This window comes from Chroicocephalus ridibundus, chromosome 2, assembly GCF_963924245.1.
Source record: "Chroicocephalus ridibundus chromosome 2, bChrRid1.1, whole genome shotgun sequence".
NCBI classification, from domain to species: Eukaryota; Metazoa; Chordata; class Aves; order Charadriiformes; family Laridae; genus Chroicocephalus; species Chroicocephalus ridibundus.
In genome coordinates this window covers 111,716,383-111,732,193 of record NC_086285.1, presented here as the reverse complement: position 1 = coordinate 111,732,193, position 15,811 = coordinate 111,716,383, and the positions used below count along the sequence as shown (strand labels likewise).

Below are 15,811 nucleotides of genomic sequence, written 5' to 3'. Positions count from 1 at the left end.
CATAAAACAAGACACTGGACCAGTCTTGTGCTCAGTGATACAATGAATGAATGGTATTTAAAAAAATAGTGGGAGCTGCATGATGCATTGTGTGAGCTGATGCTGCTGGACACAAAAAAGAAGAAAGCGCTTCTGCTAGTGAGGGGCTCCTTGGAAGTTCAGTGGTGAGAGTATTCAGCCCTCAAAGAGTCTCCAGCTGCTTTGGTTAATTTATTTTGTACAGTCCTCTGGCTACACACTAGTCGTTACTGGTCTCTAACTCCTGCCCAGGTCTACAGCTCCTGCCCAGACCTCGGTCACTTATGATGTGTTTTCTACCATGTGCAAGTCTCTGTTTTGCTTACGCTACTTCATAGTCTGTGACGCTATCCAATACCCACCTGTCTCATCCAGTGCTTCCAACCCACCTTTGGATTCTTTCACTGTCTGCATCGTATATCAGATGCTTCATCCTCCCTATAAAACCTCCCAAACTGAGCCCCTACACACCTCTCCTTGAGGAGCAGGTCTCATGTTCTTTTGCACCACAGTACTATTACTATACTCCAGTGAGAAACAGGGCACTTGAAAACCCCTTATTACATTTCAGTTTTTAGAATTGGTGGTATTTCTGTAGACCTGACCCAAAAAAAAAAAAATCTCTTCAGGTTGTGTTACCTGGTTCATTGTGTACAATTCACAAATGTCCCTGTTGCAGTATTCTCAGGGCTCATCTCATAGTACTTATTAGTACAGTAAAGCATGAATAATGCTGAATGTCTCCTCTGCTTGCTTAATTGATTTGCACTTTTAGGGTAAGCTCCAACACCTTAAGGCAGGTAATGCAAAGAGGCTTAACAATACCTGCCGAGAGAGGGAAATGGCGATGGCCCTGGCAGGAAGAGGGGAGAAGAGGGAAGCCCTACGCTGCCCTACAGCAACAGGCGTCGGAGCAAGAAATTCTCCACAGGCTTCTCTATCCACAGCCCACCTCGGGGCAGAAAACGCCTCAGAGGTGACACAGCCCGGGGGGAAGGCCGTCAGCCCGGGGGAGCGGCACGACCACGGCTCTGGGAGCTACCAGAGCCTGCGTGCCCCTCACGGGGGCTCACTCCAAAGAGGAATCTTAAATTAATAATCCTTAATTAATCCTTAATTAATAAGGAATCTAATAAAACCTTCAATCCCTTACGCCGGCGGGCAGCCAGGGCAGCACGCCTCAGTCCGCCCAGATCCCCCCGGCGCGAAGCATCACGCAAGCGCAAAGCGGTGAGCGCGCGCGGCGGGCTCTGACGAACGTTGCCCCGCCCCGCTCCCCCCACCCCCCCCTCCGCCCCGCCGCGTGAGGCGGGCGCGCGCCTGGACCGAGCGAGCCACCGCGCCGTGGCGACCGCGCCGCCGCGGGGGGCGATGTTTGTGGCGCGCAGCATCGCGGCGGATCACCGCGACCTCATCCACGATGTCTCCTTCGACTTCCACGGCCGGCGCATGGCGACCTGCTCCAGCGATCAGAGCGTTAAAGTGAGCGGGGAGACCGACGCGGCCTTGTTGGGTTGAGGGAAGGCGGGCGGAGCTGGGGGGCGGTAGCGCGGCCTACCGGGCCGAGCAGCGCTCCGGGCTCTCCGGGGCGGCGGGGCCGGGCCGGGGCTCGGCCTTCCGCCCTCGGCGGGCCCCTCCGGGGGGGCGGAAGGCTGAGCCCCGTCCCGGCCCCGCCGCCTCGGGGAGCGAATGGCCGCGTCCCGCCGTTGTCCGACGCTGAGGGAAGAAGCCGCTGTTTCACGACGAAGTACCAATAAGCAAAAAAGGCCGAAACGTTTCTGCCTGTGCTCTGGCAGATTCGGGGAACTGTAAAACACCGTGAGCCATGGTTTTACATCCCTTTAGGGCAAATCGTAGTAAACGGAAAATTATTTTTCTGCTTTTTCCATTTTTTTTTTGTTTTTGCACGTAGTGAGATGGACAAAAATTCAGGAGTTGCGTGGTTAGGTTTAAGAAATGTAATGTTACAAGGGCATGTAGTGAGAGGATGAGGAGTAATGGCTTCAAACTGAAAAAGGATAGATTTATATGAGATACTAGGAAAAAATTTTTACTGTGAAGGTGGTGAGGCACTGGAACAGGTTGCCCAGAGAAGTTGTGGATGCCCCATCCCTGGAGGTGTTCAAGGCCAGGCTGGATGGGGCTTTGAGCAGCCTGGTCTAGTGGGAGGTGTCCCTGCCCATGGCAGGGGGGTTGGAACTAGATGATCTTTAAGGTCCTTTCCAACCTAAACCATTCTGTGATTCTCATTTGCGGAGAGCACCCATATCGTTTGTTAGAGCAGGTATAAGGTTGAGAAAATTACTTTTCTGCAGAAAGCCGTGTCAAAACATAGGTCGGGATTAAAAACATGTGAGCAGCCCCTTCTCCCTGACCATGTGTTAAAAAGCAAACAAAGCACCACCACTGTCCCCCAAAAGGTAAGCCAAAACCATGTCAGTCTTTGGTCTGGAACAACTGCATAAAGCTTGCAGCCTAAAAAGAATGTTCTTAAGAAAGATGCCAAGACATAGGTAGAACTCAAAAACTATGCTCTTTAGCAGTGTAACCTTACTTTCCAGTCATAACACTATCTGTTACGAGACTCCCTTGAGAAGTCTTACTCTAACCAGAATTTTACAACACTTGTAAAACAGCAGTGGTGTATCTGTCCCATTCTCACTAGTTGGGCCCTGCAGAATGGCAGTCAGGGAGGTCATGAAGTTGGGCTGTGATGGTTACAAACAAGGTTGTATTAGGGGATCTAGAATGGCAAAAGTGAGGTGATTTTCAGTAAAGTTATATAGTGAATGAGTGACAAACAGGATTGGATACCAGGCATCTAGAGGTGTCTGTAATCTGGTTATATTCATGAAATCGTCCACAATTTTTCAGAAAAAAAGTCATGAATATGGTAAAGATGTATGGGAAATCACGAGAAAAACAGGTTAAGTGACTTGCATGTGGTTATAAATCAAGGCAGGAATATTAGAAACAAGATCTGTTCTCCCACTAGCTTGATTTTCTTTTTGCTGCCCTGCTCTGTGTTCAGGACGATTGCTAGGAGCTGCATCAGGCTCTTGCAACCAGATCTGAGCACGTGCCGTGGTGAGAGCCATGGCGCCTCCAGGGTGAAACTGAGTAGCGTACTCATGGAACCAAGTGAATGAAGAGTTGAGAATTGTAATGATTTATTTCTGTGAATAATTTATACTCTGTGAATAATTACCTTCTTTCTTTAAAAAAGACAAACTTCATACCGTAGTGGATTTTGCAGGTTTATGCCTGTTCTTCCTACCTGTAGTAGGAATATTTTCAAGGTTGAGTGAAGTGCAGTTGTGTGCTGAGGCAGGCAGGTAGAGATTTCTGGATGAAAATGGCTGTATATATTATATATTTTTTAATGGCTGTGCCTTGTAGTATTGCTTAGTAAGCTTTATATATAACTCATATGATTGTATTTTCATTTCTCAATAGGTCTGGGATAAAAGTGAAAATGGGGATTGGCATTGCACTGCCAGCTGGAAGGTTTGTATTTAAAAAATTACAGTTATAATTTCTACTTTGTTTCTGAAGAAACATATTTTTTGATGACTTGTAGACATACTTTTGGTTTGTAATCTTGTATTTATTACGGTAAAATACTTTTTCTCTGCTTTTATAAAGCATCTGTAATGCCTCTCACTTAAAGCAGAGGCTAGCATGCAGTCTCATGTTATTAGTTGTGTTGTCAGACTTTGTTATCAGTAGACATAGCAGTAACTGGTGTTTAGGGAGTTGGAAAACAGTACCTTCATTTTTAGTTGAATATTTCCTTTTTGCATATTGTGAGACTTGTGTTAAAAAAAAAAAAAAGGAGAAAAAAAAAAAGAAAAAGGAAGAGATCTGTCTGGTTGTTAAATGTTGCAACATCTGACGTCTTTTTTTTTTTCCTCAAAACCTTTCTGAAAACTGTCATATAGAGACTCTGCTTCATCAGGATAATTAGTGCATTCAGCTTCTGAATTGTCCTTAAACTTGTATTTAGTAGGACCACAATGCAGTAATCTCTGTAAATGGAAATGCAGGTGAAGCTGTTGAATTCCCCTTCCCTAAAAAAAGAAGCATTAGTTTGATTAGGTGTGAAAGAGGAGTTTCATGTAAAAAAAGAAGATAAGTAATGCTCTGCATATGCTTTGGAAAAGTACAGGCAAGCTAGAATTGAGCATAGTAATGGCTGAAAATTGAAAACAAAGCTGTACTTTTTCTGTCAAGGCAGAAGCTTAGATTGAAACTTACTGTTTAAAGGAGTAATAAATAATGCCTTGAAATACGCTTGTAATAAGTATTTTTTAGCCATTAACGAGTAGCAACAAAACTTTGCAGTGCTTATAGGAATAAACAATTGCAACAGCTGCTGCGTTACTTTGAGCTTTAGAAAACAACATAGGTTTCAAAGGAATAGTCTTACTTATTCCTAGAATTTACTTCTGCAGAAAGTCATGAAAATGTATGATCGCTTGGACTAATACAATAAGTATGTGTCTCTGTCGTGTTTTGGTGTTATCTTGCAGACGCATAGTGGATCTGTATGGCGTGTGACATGGGCCCATCCTGAATTTGGGCAGGTCCTGGCTTCCTGCTCTTTTGATAGAACAGCAGCGGTGTGGGAAGAAATAGTAGGAGAGTCAAATGATAAACTCCGAGGCCAGAGTCACTGGGTAAGACTTTAACATATTAATTGGAGTTTCTATATTTCTCATATAAAAAGATTTACTGTGCCTCATTGGTTTGTTTGCTTATCATAATGGGCTGAAGCTTTAAACTGTTTAAATTCCAGAATTAAATAGAAGACTGAACATGAAAACTTTTCTAAATACCAAGTTACTGGACATTTCTGGTTTTGCAATGTACTTTGTTTCTCTGAAACAGAGAAAGCAGCCTGTTTTCTTCTGTTAATATAAAGTGTTCCTGATTTTGCCTATGTTTTGTTAATTTGTGGCAATATTTCAATGTGAGGTAAGTATTTTTAAAGCATTTGGGGAAGACAGCTAAATGGCGACATTCAGTCCAATTACTATTAACTCATTTACAATTAATCAATTACAATTCATTCAGGCCACTACCATAGGTGCCCTGGCAAACAACTTGCAGACATGAATTCCCACCTACAGTAGAATTGAAGTTGTGGGGTTTTTTCTTCTGTGACAAAAGCTCATTTGAAACTGTCTCATGCTGTTCTTTTTCACCTTTCAAACAATAGATCAAGTTTTGGGGGGAAATAGCTTGCTCGGAAGTGGATTTTCTGGGTAGCATTTCATCAAGGGAATTTTAGATTTAAACAGATTACTTTGCAGCTGTTCTTCATGTGTAATCTTACATAACTCGGTATACCTGTCTCTAATATTTTGTTTTAGGTTGCTAAAATGTCTACAGTTTTCTACTATGTACTAAACTTTTCTAGCATTAAAATACGTAATTGTGAAGAGTCGGGTTGTCAGGACCTTAGGCACCCAGTGGGGTACGAAAGCTGACTTCTGTGTGCAGGAGGCAGTTGCGATGCATAGTTTTCAGCTCCAACTCATACTTTCTTGGCAGGAGAGGAGACAATTTGAAAAGCAAATGTTTACAATTTTTTCCTCTTTCACGCTAGCTGATCTTCCTATCAAATGGCTGCTGTATTTGCCCATTCCCTTATCAAAAATACTTCTTGTTTTGATGCTTCTGTTGGAAAATGCTTTGTGGTAAACTTCAGCAGCACTGAAATTAGAAAGCGGTGTTGCTAGGCATCGCAGATAATATTGTCACCAGTATGAATGAAGAGGACAGTTTCAAACTGCTTGCTGACAATACTCTTGTATTTTGTACTTATGTGTTGGTTGTTTGTTTTTTTTTTTCCTGAATAGCATAATCTAATCAACTCTTCTTGGTATCAGAACTTTGATACCCCTGTGAGTATATCTCTTTATGCTTGAAATTGCATCAGTGCAATGATCTGTCATTTCTCCAATTCATTGGCATATAAAGATTTTATTTTTTTTTTAAAGGTTTTGGTGGAAGAGGTAAGTGACCCTATGAAATTATACTGTCTGACTTTCATTAGCCTTCCTTAGGGAATAAATTTTTGATGGAAATTTCTAGTACTTCCTTCAAGAATTTCTGCCTTTCTTTGCAGGTAAAGAGGACCACTCTAGTAGACAGTAGGACATCCGTTACAGATGTGAAGTTTGCTCCCAAGCATATGGGTCTTATGTTAGCAACCTGTTCAGCAGATGGAGTTGTAAGGATTTATGAAGCTCCAGATGTGATGAATCTCAGTCAGTGGTCACTGCAGCATGAAATCTCATGCAAGCTAAGCTGCAGTTGTATTTCTTGGAATCCTTCAAGGTATGCTACTAGAACTGTAGGTTTTGCTTTAGGACTGTGTAAGGAGAAGATCCTAAGAGTTAGTTCTGAAATTTTGTAGAATAAATCCTAAAAACATGCATGGAGAAGGCTAGGTGTACATTACTCAGATCTGAAAGAAAGCTGCTAACATTTCTTTTAATAAAGCAAGTTTGGCGGAGCTAGGGAAGTGTTAGAAAAAGTCCTCATGTGCTCTGTGAGGAAATACTTCCAGCTTGATTATTTTAAGAAGTAATGAGCTAAAGAGCTACGGAGTGCTCTTTATTTTTCCCACAAAACTTAACTGGAATTTTCATAAGAGAAAGTGCTTATAAAGGGACAGTTCCTGTCTCTTCTTTCCTTAAGTAAGATGTTGCAATAGGTAATAATCTTGACCACTCTAACAAGGACGCGCACCCTTGCCAGTGGAACAGAATACTGGGAACAAGAGTCTTGCTAGCACAAATAAAAAGCCTAAAGAGTTGTTCTTTTAGTTTATATCCTCAGGGGCTCAATGATATACCTAACCTGCCTGAACAGGAAGGAATCAGAGAGGAGTTTGGTTGGGTAGTCCCTAGCCAGAAGAACACATACAAGCAGAGGTTCTCCTTCGCTTCCCATCTCACATCCTCCCCCAGCAGTAACAGGAAGGGAAAAACCATTCAGGCATGAACTACTTTGGATTCTGTTTGTCCAGAAGCACTTAATGGCTTTCCCTGTAGATGTACTGGTCTATGTCCTGCTCATCCAGTTATTCTATTCATTAGTAGTAGTCTGTGCTGAAGGCTCAGAATACAGGATTTCACTTTAATGCATGGAGTGGGGTTAAAAGTTGATTTAAAAACTATAACTCATCTACATTTAGCATTTGTAATCTGTATTACAAAACCTGAATGAAATTCCACTAAATCAATCGTTATAAGTACTGCAAAGAATGCAGACTCTGCCATGAAACTTGTGGCAAATACTGGACTGGAGATGCATGTATAAAATGGGAGCATCATCTTGAACTGCGGAATAATGTTCCCTGATGATTTCACCTTAGTGGGTGTATAAAGTGGGCTTTCCAAACAACAGAATAGAGCTTGTACTGGTAACTCTGAATGAACTTACTCATGTTTCCTTGTGATTTTTTTTTCCTTGTAATTTTTTTTGTTACTGTCTTGTTTTCTTTATATATAATATGTCTGAAATTTAACAGATGGCTTGGTGTACTTTCTGTGGAATTGTTTGTAAATATAACAGTATTTATTTTCACCTTTCAGCTCTCGAGCACATTCTCCAATGATAGCTGTAGGAAGTGATGACAACAGTCCAAATATATTGGCTAAGGTTCAAATTTATGAATATAATGAAAATACCAGGTATGATAAATGATAATATAGAACATTTGTGGGATCTTAAAGTAGTTTGTAATACAAGGCATTTTATTTTATTCCTGTTATTAGATGTGGAGTAGTAAATAATACCTTAATTCCATCTCTGAGCCATTGGATGGGAAAGGAGAGAGAGAGACCTCGGAATGGTGACTGATGTTAACAGACACAATATTGATAATATTGTTTTGTCTCAGTGCAGAAATGCCAGTGTTCTTATCAGCATTTTAAAGGGAGAATTGCTTTCTCTGTTTCTACTTGTATACTTAATTTTGCACAAGGAATTGATAGGGCAAAGCTGAATTTTGAATTGTGTTGCAGTAGGCACTGTTTTGTTCAAGGTGATCTTGAAATGCTTTTAAAAGCATGTTTATAATGATGGAAGGTCCTGTGAATTACTAGCGTTCTGTAGAAGTTCAGTTTGTACAGTTAAGAATTCAGAACCAGAAAAGGCCAGGAAGTGTGTGCACAATGACTTCCAATTAAATGATGATAGGGAACTTGTGTTTCATTTGGGGTGATGGGTGTGGGAAAGAAGCCAAGGTGTTTTGTGGATTTGTGTCAGGCTTTGGACAGTGTTCTCTGTGCATTAACAATAAAGAAAAGTTGTAACTCATCTGGTGGTAAGTAGAAAATGGAATATATGTTTATCATCCAGCGAAGGAGTCAGATAGCCATGGTCTGCTTACAAACACAGAAAATTTAGTAAGTTACTAAGATATAAATTCCCTTTAGATTTGTGAGTAGAAGAATGTTTTTATTTTCCTCTTCCAACTGTAGACAAAAATCTTATTTGTACCGCAGTCCTTGCTTTGTTGTAGGATTTTAGTATACTGTTAGTAGTTACTGTATGTGGTATATTCAATTTCTGAAGAAATCGGCTAGTAATTATTATTAAAATTAGATTCATGTGATGAAAATATTTTTATTTTTGCAAGTCTTATCATGTATATTAACCCCTTTTTCCCTGTTCCACTATGTTTTATATAATTTGCATCACTAGCAATTTTGATGGCACTAAAGGTTAATTTCTTATGCTGTACAGGAAATACGCAAAAGCGGAAGCTCTGATGACAGTCACAGATCCTGTACATGATATTGCATTTGCTCCAAATCTGGGAAGATCCTTCCACATCTTAGCTGTAGCAACCAAAGATGTACGAATTTTCACACTAAAACCTCTAAGGTGAGCTTAAAAGGAAGATAGTTCAGTGATGATGTGGTGCATACTGTATAGTCTTATTTTCCTAGTATCTGCAAAACAAAAGTAGTAACTTGATGTATGCAGGATTGTTTTTTTAGCAGCCTGATTTTTAAGATAACAAGGTTGTGAGCAAGTCTGTACTTTTCTCTGAATACCTCTTAATACTCTTTATCTAGTAACAATTGTTATACAAACTCCTTGAAAAATACAGTCCTCTCTTTTTGTCATCATGTTGAAGCCCAGACCTTTGAACAGTTGTGTGCAGAACTGTCACTTTTCTCTTAAACAGGAAAGAATTGACTTCATCTGGAGGATTAACAAAATTTGAAATTCATATTGTGGCACAGTTTGATAATCACAACTCCCAGGTGTGGCGAGTGAGCTGGAATATCACAGGCACAGTGCTTGCCTCCTCTGGTGATGATGGCTGTGTTAGGCTCTGGAAGGGTAAGGTCACCCACCTGAAATGCATTAGCTTTGTAGTACGCTGAATATACTTGAGAAATTTTACTCAAAAAAATAATTTTTGAGTAAAAGTTCATTTTAGGTTTGCGAATGATAGATTTTTATATTTCTATTTACATTTTAGAAAAGGAAGTAACTTTCTGTGCTGGAACATTTGCATGATTTAGGCTGCTGTGAATAGTTGTTACTGTGCCCTCAAATTGTTTCACCAGATTAGAGTTATGTAAAGTTGTCACTTTTAAAATTAACATATGTACTGGATTACTATCTTTGCCTGATGCCAAAACCAGAAAATCTATGTTCGGTCACAACGTTCAGGCGAACTGGCTTTTTCCTGTTTAAATTTCCAAAAGCAACAGCAACAACAAAACAGTGGCAGCTTCCTCATCCATTCTCATTTCTTCCTCAGTATTTTAATAAAGGAAACTCATTCTTGCTACTGAACAAAACTGAGTTTTAAATAGTGGATAGGTAGAGAATGTCAGGCAGCTAAAGGGCCAGATCCAAAGCTGTTTGGAATTTATATATTGGTATTGCAGTTCAATTCTAATTCTCACCAGGTGTGTAGCAGTTGAAAGAAACATCATAATTCTATCAAATGCGGAACTTCAGAAGAGAAACTAAGAGGTTTTATATATCTATATTTGCAGCTAATTACATGGACAACTGGAAGTGTACTGGTATACTGAAAGGTAACGGGAGTCCGGTGAATGGTAGTTCTCAGCAGGGAATTTTTAATGCCTCTCTAGGTTCAGCCAATACAAGTCTACAGAATTCACTAAATGGATCATCTGCCAGCAGGTAGGTTAATTAGTAGAGACACTGAATTTCAGTCTCTTCTTTGAATCTGCTTAATTTCACTCAGCTTTTGTGTTTGTTTTATAATTTTTTTTTAATGTGCAGTGCAATATATTACATGAATACTTCTACAAGCTCTTCTAGTTTTTCCCTGTGATGGTGTCTCTTATGCCAGTGTTAAGAGGAAAATGAACAAAACCATAAGCCATACTGAATCATTCTGTATAAATAAGCAATGTAAACAGCTGTTTTCACTTTTAGTCCTTTCACATTATTAAAAATAACTTTTCTAAAAAAGTTTCAAACAAGGAGAAACTTCATTATACTGCTCTGTAACTGCCCTTTTATTTTAGATGCATGTTTAAAAGTGAAGCAGAAATGCCAGCAATAAATTCTGTTTTTCACTGGGATAATGTAGCAGAAAGGAAGGAGGAAAAGATATTTTGTAATGTATTGTTTCAACAATCATATACTAGTGTTAGTTTACTTGCATTTTTGCAGATGTAATGTCAATTGAATGAAAGTTTTTTTTTTTTTTTTAATCTTCCTTATATGACATTCTTACAGCAGATTAATTTGCGTTCTCTGTTACGTTTTTATTCTGTAGCGATTGCTGTTTAGTAGGTAAATTTAATTGCCTCTTCTGAAAACCATTTTAAATTTGTGCACGCTGAAACCTAGAAATACACTGAGCCCCACATTTGCACGTCAGAGCGTGTACAATCAATGTTAACAGCATGTGTCCTATGTAAGGACTAGATGTGGTCAAATTCCATAGCAGCAGCTTCTGAGTTTTGTGGCCACCCTTCTTTTTTTTTTTTTTTTTTTCTTCAAAATAGTCTCCATTTCCATCCACGTGTAGCTACTAATACATCTCTTTTTCAGTTTAAAATGCACATCTGTAAAGTACTACGACAGTTTGATTTTTGGAGAATATCCTTTAAGTAGTCAGTCCTGGATGGCAGTTCTGGCTTCCAGATCCCTAGCTGTGTTGAACAGAGAAGGGCTTCCATGTTTTCCTCACAAGATAAATGGGGGAACAAGAGGTGGTAACGGGCCAAGTCTTCATCAGGAAAGGAGGACAAAGTGATACTGGTCATTTGGTTCCAGGCACCACTTACAGTGTAGCAAAAAAATGCTGAAATGCAGTCCTGTCTTGGAAATGTGATGTCCAAAGCCATGTAAGTGCATTTGCTTGGGCTCCAGTAGGGAGATCCAGGCTGTTTTATACCCCTGTAGCAGAGGGTGTGGTTTCACGGTCTTCCTTATCCAAGACTGTGCTGCTGCCAGGAAGATGACCCTTCCCTACCCCCCTGGTTGCTCTTCTCCTCTCCCTGAAATGGGTAGTAAGCCATTGTGAAACTGAAACTTCTAGCGTTATACTCTCAGAGTTATTTTATCCCGCCATTGCTCTGTATTTTGAAAGTTGGGGTTTTTTTTTAGTTTGATTTTTAGTAAATCTGTCTTGGCTCCAAACTGATGTTTTGTTACAGAACTAAGTCCATGGCTGTGGAATTTCAAAATACATGGTGTCCTAGGATTGAGCCTTACTATAAAAAAGATGCACTTAACTACATGTTTTCTTTTGTAATCACATTGGTGTGAATAGCCTAAAACACAGTGTGCTAACTCTTGTTTTAGTGTATTAACACTTACAATAAAGATTTATGTACTGACATTTCACTAAATTGGTACACTACACAGAATTGATTTTGTCTGTGACTATAGATGTTATGTTTTAGTGTCTATACATTTAAACACTTAAAAGAGCTAAAGCACAGCCAGATCTGGAAGACTTTGTTAAAGTACAATCACCAAACTGGATTTGTAATCAAAATAGTTTCAGAACAGATGATGTAGATTGTTGGAAAATAAGTCAGTAGGGCTGTATTGTTATGTTGATGTAATTGTGTGTCTCGATTTATGATACAATTTCCATTCTCCATTTGTATTATGTCCTTTTTAACAGAAAGCAGAGCTGATACCAAGCTAACTGGAGTAACTTTGGTGTTTTGCTGCTTGTTGCATGCACACAGGAATGGAAAACGAACTCCTTTTTCCCCTCCCCAACGCCGTTTGACCTCTCCCAAGACACCAGCAGCCTGCTAACTACTAAATGCCATTCAGAAAGCCTTTTTAAAACACGTTGTGTACGTTTTTTGTACTAGCCTGCACAGTTTGATACTGTTGGAACTCCTGATAGAAAAATACTTGGAGAGGCTTCTTGTTTGGAAAAAAAAAAACCACAAACAAACAACCCAAGCCCTAAAACTTCCATCAAAAGATTATTTTTTTTTGTAAGCTTGTCAAATTGAAAGACTAGTTCATGACTAAAAATGAGAATTTTTGTCCTTGATTGGGATGGGAGGATGGAAGTGACCACTGAAATATTTTTCATTTAATTGTTTGGGTAACTAATTTGTTTTGCATTTCATAGTGTTCAGCATTTGATTAAGATTCCTGAACATCACAAGTTTGTAACTCCTTTGTAATATATGAAACTGTTAGTTTTAAAAGAATAAGAAAACTGTGTTTTGACAATTGTACAGATGATAGCTTTTAAGAGTTTGGTATTGCTTCATTTATACCTTAGTCTGACTTCAAAGAAATGTTTTGTAAGAACTATTATACTTTCTTCATCCTAAGAGAAGTTGCTTTTTCTGATATGTACTTGTATATTCCTATGGTAATAATTCCATGGAGGACTAAAATTCTCTAAGTATAGTATCCTAGAAAATGCAAACACTTGAGCCATACAAAGTTTTAAACCAAAATGCAGCTTGTTGTGAATTGCCCCATAATTTCCTTAGTTGTATAGCTGTTCCTTTATGTAAGTCCACAGAACTGTAAACAAGACAGAAATAATCTGTAGGTATCTGATATAGTTATACTAAAATGTACAAGTATTACGGGTAAGTTCTAATGCAGAAAAATGACAAAAAATGGCATAATTCCGAGTCTTGCATTCACCAGGAATCTTAAATTTACTCTGAGGATAAAATGTAAATACATAAAAAGACTGCATTTCATTGAAAGTAGTTATTCTCTGTAAAATGTATATTATTAAATTGAAAGTATTGTAAAAACAACAATGTTTTTACGTCTATTCTAGAAGTGCTGTGAAGTTAATCTGAATTAGATGCATATGCAGAAAATGTACTTGGATTATATTTAATGTATATTTTGTCGCAAATGAAGCGTTACTAAAAGCTGTGTTAACAAATCACAGGAATTCTGGGAGAATGAAAGCCTGTTAATAGCTGTGCTACAACATCCTTTTCATTTCCAAAGCAATCTGTTCTTTTGTAAAAATGTATACTAGGATTATTATTATGGTATTCTTTTCTATGAACTTCAGTGGAAAAGACTGTGTTACTTTCCTTTAAAGAACAGTTTCCAGATTTGTCTTGTTTTGAATTACAAGCCCTGATTTCTGCTATTATGTTCTATTGGTTTTGGCATGGATATACTAAAGCCTTTTTTTTTTTTTCCAGCATGTCTTTTCTCCCCTTTGGTTCTCCTTGTATTTACTACCTTTCTCTTTTTCTTTTTTTTATTTTGGTTTTTTTTTGTTTTGTTTTATTTTGATTTGGTTTTTTTTTTTGTTTTGGTGTTTTGTTCCTTTCTTAATTGTTTCAGGTATTTCTTTCCCCCTCTGGATTCCCCACGGGCTGGATCGAGATGGTCCAGTCATGCCCAGCTCCTTCCTCCTCCTCCTCTGATAGAGCACTCTTGCGATGCTGACACTGCCAACCTCCAGTATCCTCACCCTCGCAGACGATGTGTATCTCGGCCTCTTAATCTGTTACCTGAGAATGAAGGGGTTTAACATGTTACTTTAAATAAACTCTGAAGGGCCTTATTCTGGTGTTTGTGAATGCTTCCATTTCTGGCTGCCTTTGTATTTCTTAGCTCATACGGAAGATTTTAAAAAATTTGGGAACTTCATGCATGTTTTGCAAAACAAACTACAACATTTGGAACATGGTTTTTTATGTTTGTGTTTCAAAGGAACAATCTGTACCCTTTGAACTATGGCAACACATACAAATAGTGTCAACCACGAGCTATTTACGGAGTAGCTGACTTCAATGTGCCTGTCCTTTTTTGTTTTTTTCATTTTAGTTTTGGAATCAGTCTAGTATGGTCTTGAATTTTTTTCTTTTTGTATATTGCACTGACAAATGTGAAAAGTATTCTCAAAATTAAACATGCCTTTGATCAACTCGGAAAAGAAACAAAACCATTCCTGTGTATACTGCAGCAAAATAGTTTGGAGTGTTTGGTTACTTAAGAATTTTCCACCTTGCCGTATAAATATTTAAATTTTATAATTGTGGTTGACTAATAAACTTATTGTAAAATGTCTGTATTAGTATGCTTTTTCTTGAAGTAGGCTTTTTTTTTTCCAACAGGCTCCTCATCAAGGACCTTTTTTTATTCAGGTGTCCGTTCTCATAGCTTTGCTTTTGTGAAGTCACGTGCCATTCTGGATGGGTGGTTGCGTGTTACATTTTTCTGCCACAGGGCCTTCCCTGACTTTTCTCATGGGTGTGCTGAAGGTCTGCAGAGACTACTAGAGTTTTTGGATTTCAAAGTATCTCACAGTTCTTTTCCAGCAATTGAATAATAAGGATAAAGGTGGGCTCCGTGCAGCAGAAGCCCTTATGCTACTTCCTGGACTAGACGGTTAGTATAAAGTAATGGAGAAGGCAACCTGCATTCTTCCAAAATGATAGAAAGTTCCTGTGAGTTTTACTTGTATTCTAAAAACTTTATTTGTTCAGATGCTATATTTTCGCTCAGATAACACCACACTTGTTTCTTGATTTATCTCTGAGGAATCTAGTTTTAATTTACTAAAAAACCATGGGAGGTAACAATGGTGTTACGGAGTGCTTGCTGACGGTGTGTGGAGGGAGGCCAGCCAGCAGGAACAGAACTGGGAGGTTGGGGCCGGGGGGGAGGTTTAGTAAAAGCAGGTTTGGTCAAAAAACCTTTTGGCCAAAAAGTTAACTTTTATAAAACATGCCATACATCATATGGTAAACAACAGAAATGTTACATGATTAAAAAACAAGGTTTAACTGGGGGAAGGAAGTAACAATATTCCTCTGTGGGAGAATGAGTTTTTTAAAAAAAAAAAAAAGAGATCAAAACTATTGTTCTGGAATTCATTCCTAAAACAGAACAAACTTTCTGGGTATGCAAGCAGCGGAATACACTTTTGAAGGTTTAAGCCAGTTGTGGAATTTCTGTCTTAACCCTTTAAAAGGTCACTGCCTCTTCAGTACAGTAACTGATCTTTTACTTACTGAACTTCTGCTTGTACCAGGAAAAAACCACAGGGCTCCTAAGCAGCCATCAAGAAAAGCAAGGTGGCGGTGTCCAGATATGCTGCTGTTTCATAATGCTAAAAGTTTGTGGTGTGAGACAATGACACAGAGTCTGTCAGGTATGCCTCAATTACTGCAGTGTAACAAAAAGTAGTGTAAAATATATTAAAAGATAATTCTTTACATACGCTATCCTTGGTAAGCCACATCTAAGGGAAAGATTGTTGCTTGCATTTTTTTCCTTTCTTTAATTTTGCTTCTGTTATTCTTTT

At 38.9% G+C, this 15,811-nt stretch overlaps 1 protein-coding gene across 3 annotated transcripts; it reads left to right on the top strand.

Annotated features, from left to right (window-relative positions):
* Positions 1-1,308: 1,308 nt before the first annotated feature.
* Positions 1,309-14,571, top strand: SEH1L (SEH1 like nucleoporin). Of its 3 annotated transcripts, none has more exons than XM_063326482.1 (9): positions 1,309-1,500; positions 3,475-3,525; positions 4,551-4,697; positions 6,152-6,363; positions 7,626-7,724; positions 8,782-8,922; positions 9,230-9,387; positions 10,056-10,206; positions 13,843-14,571. In XM_063326482.1, the coding sequence occupies exons 1-9, from the start codon at positions 1,390-1,392 to the stop codon at positions 14,030-14,032; spliced, it is 1,260 nt and encodes a 419-aa protein (XP_063182552.1). In that variant the 5' UTR covers positions 1,309-1,389; the 3' UTR covers positions 14,033-14,571. The 3 variants fall into 3 exon arrangements, with proteins under 3 accessions (XP_063182552.1, XP_063182554.1, XP_063182555.1); XM_063326484.1 differs by lacking the exon at positions 13,843-14,571 and adding an exon at positions 12,173-13,836; XM_063326485.1 differs by lacking the exon at positions 13,843-14,571 and adding an exon at positions 11,089-12,166.
* The last annotated feature ends 1,240 nt before the right edge of the window (positions 14,572-15,811 follow it).

Excerpts from the sequence above, each read along its gene's own strand:
- SEH1L (XM_063326485.1), top strand. The coding sequence starts at position 1,390 with ATGTTTGTGGCGCGCAGCATCGCGGCGGATCACCGCGACCTCATCCAC. Across the intron at positions 3,526-4,550 it reads ATTGCACTGCCAGCTGGAAG|ACGCATAGTGGATCTGTATG; the intron begins GTTTGTATTTAA and ends GTTATCTTGCAG. Across the intron at positions 4,698-6,151 it reads TCCGAGGCCAGAGTCACTGG|GTAAAGAGGACCACTCTAGT; the intron begins GTAAGACTTTAA and ends CTTTCTTTGCAG.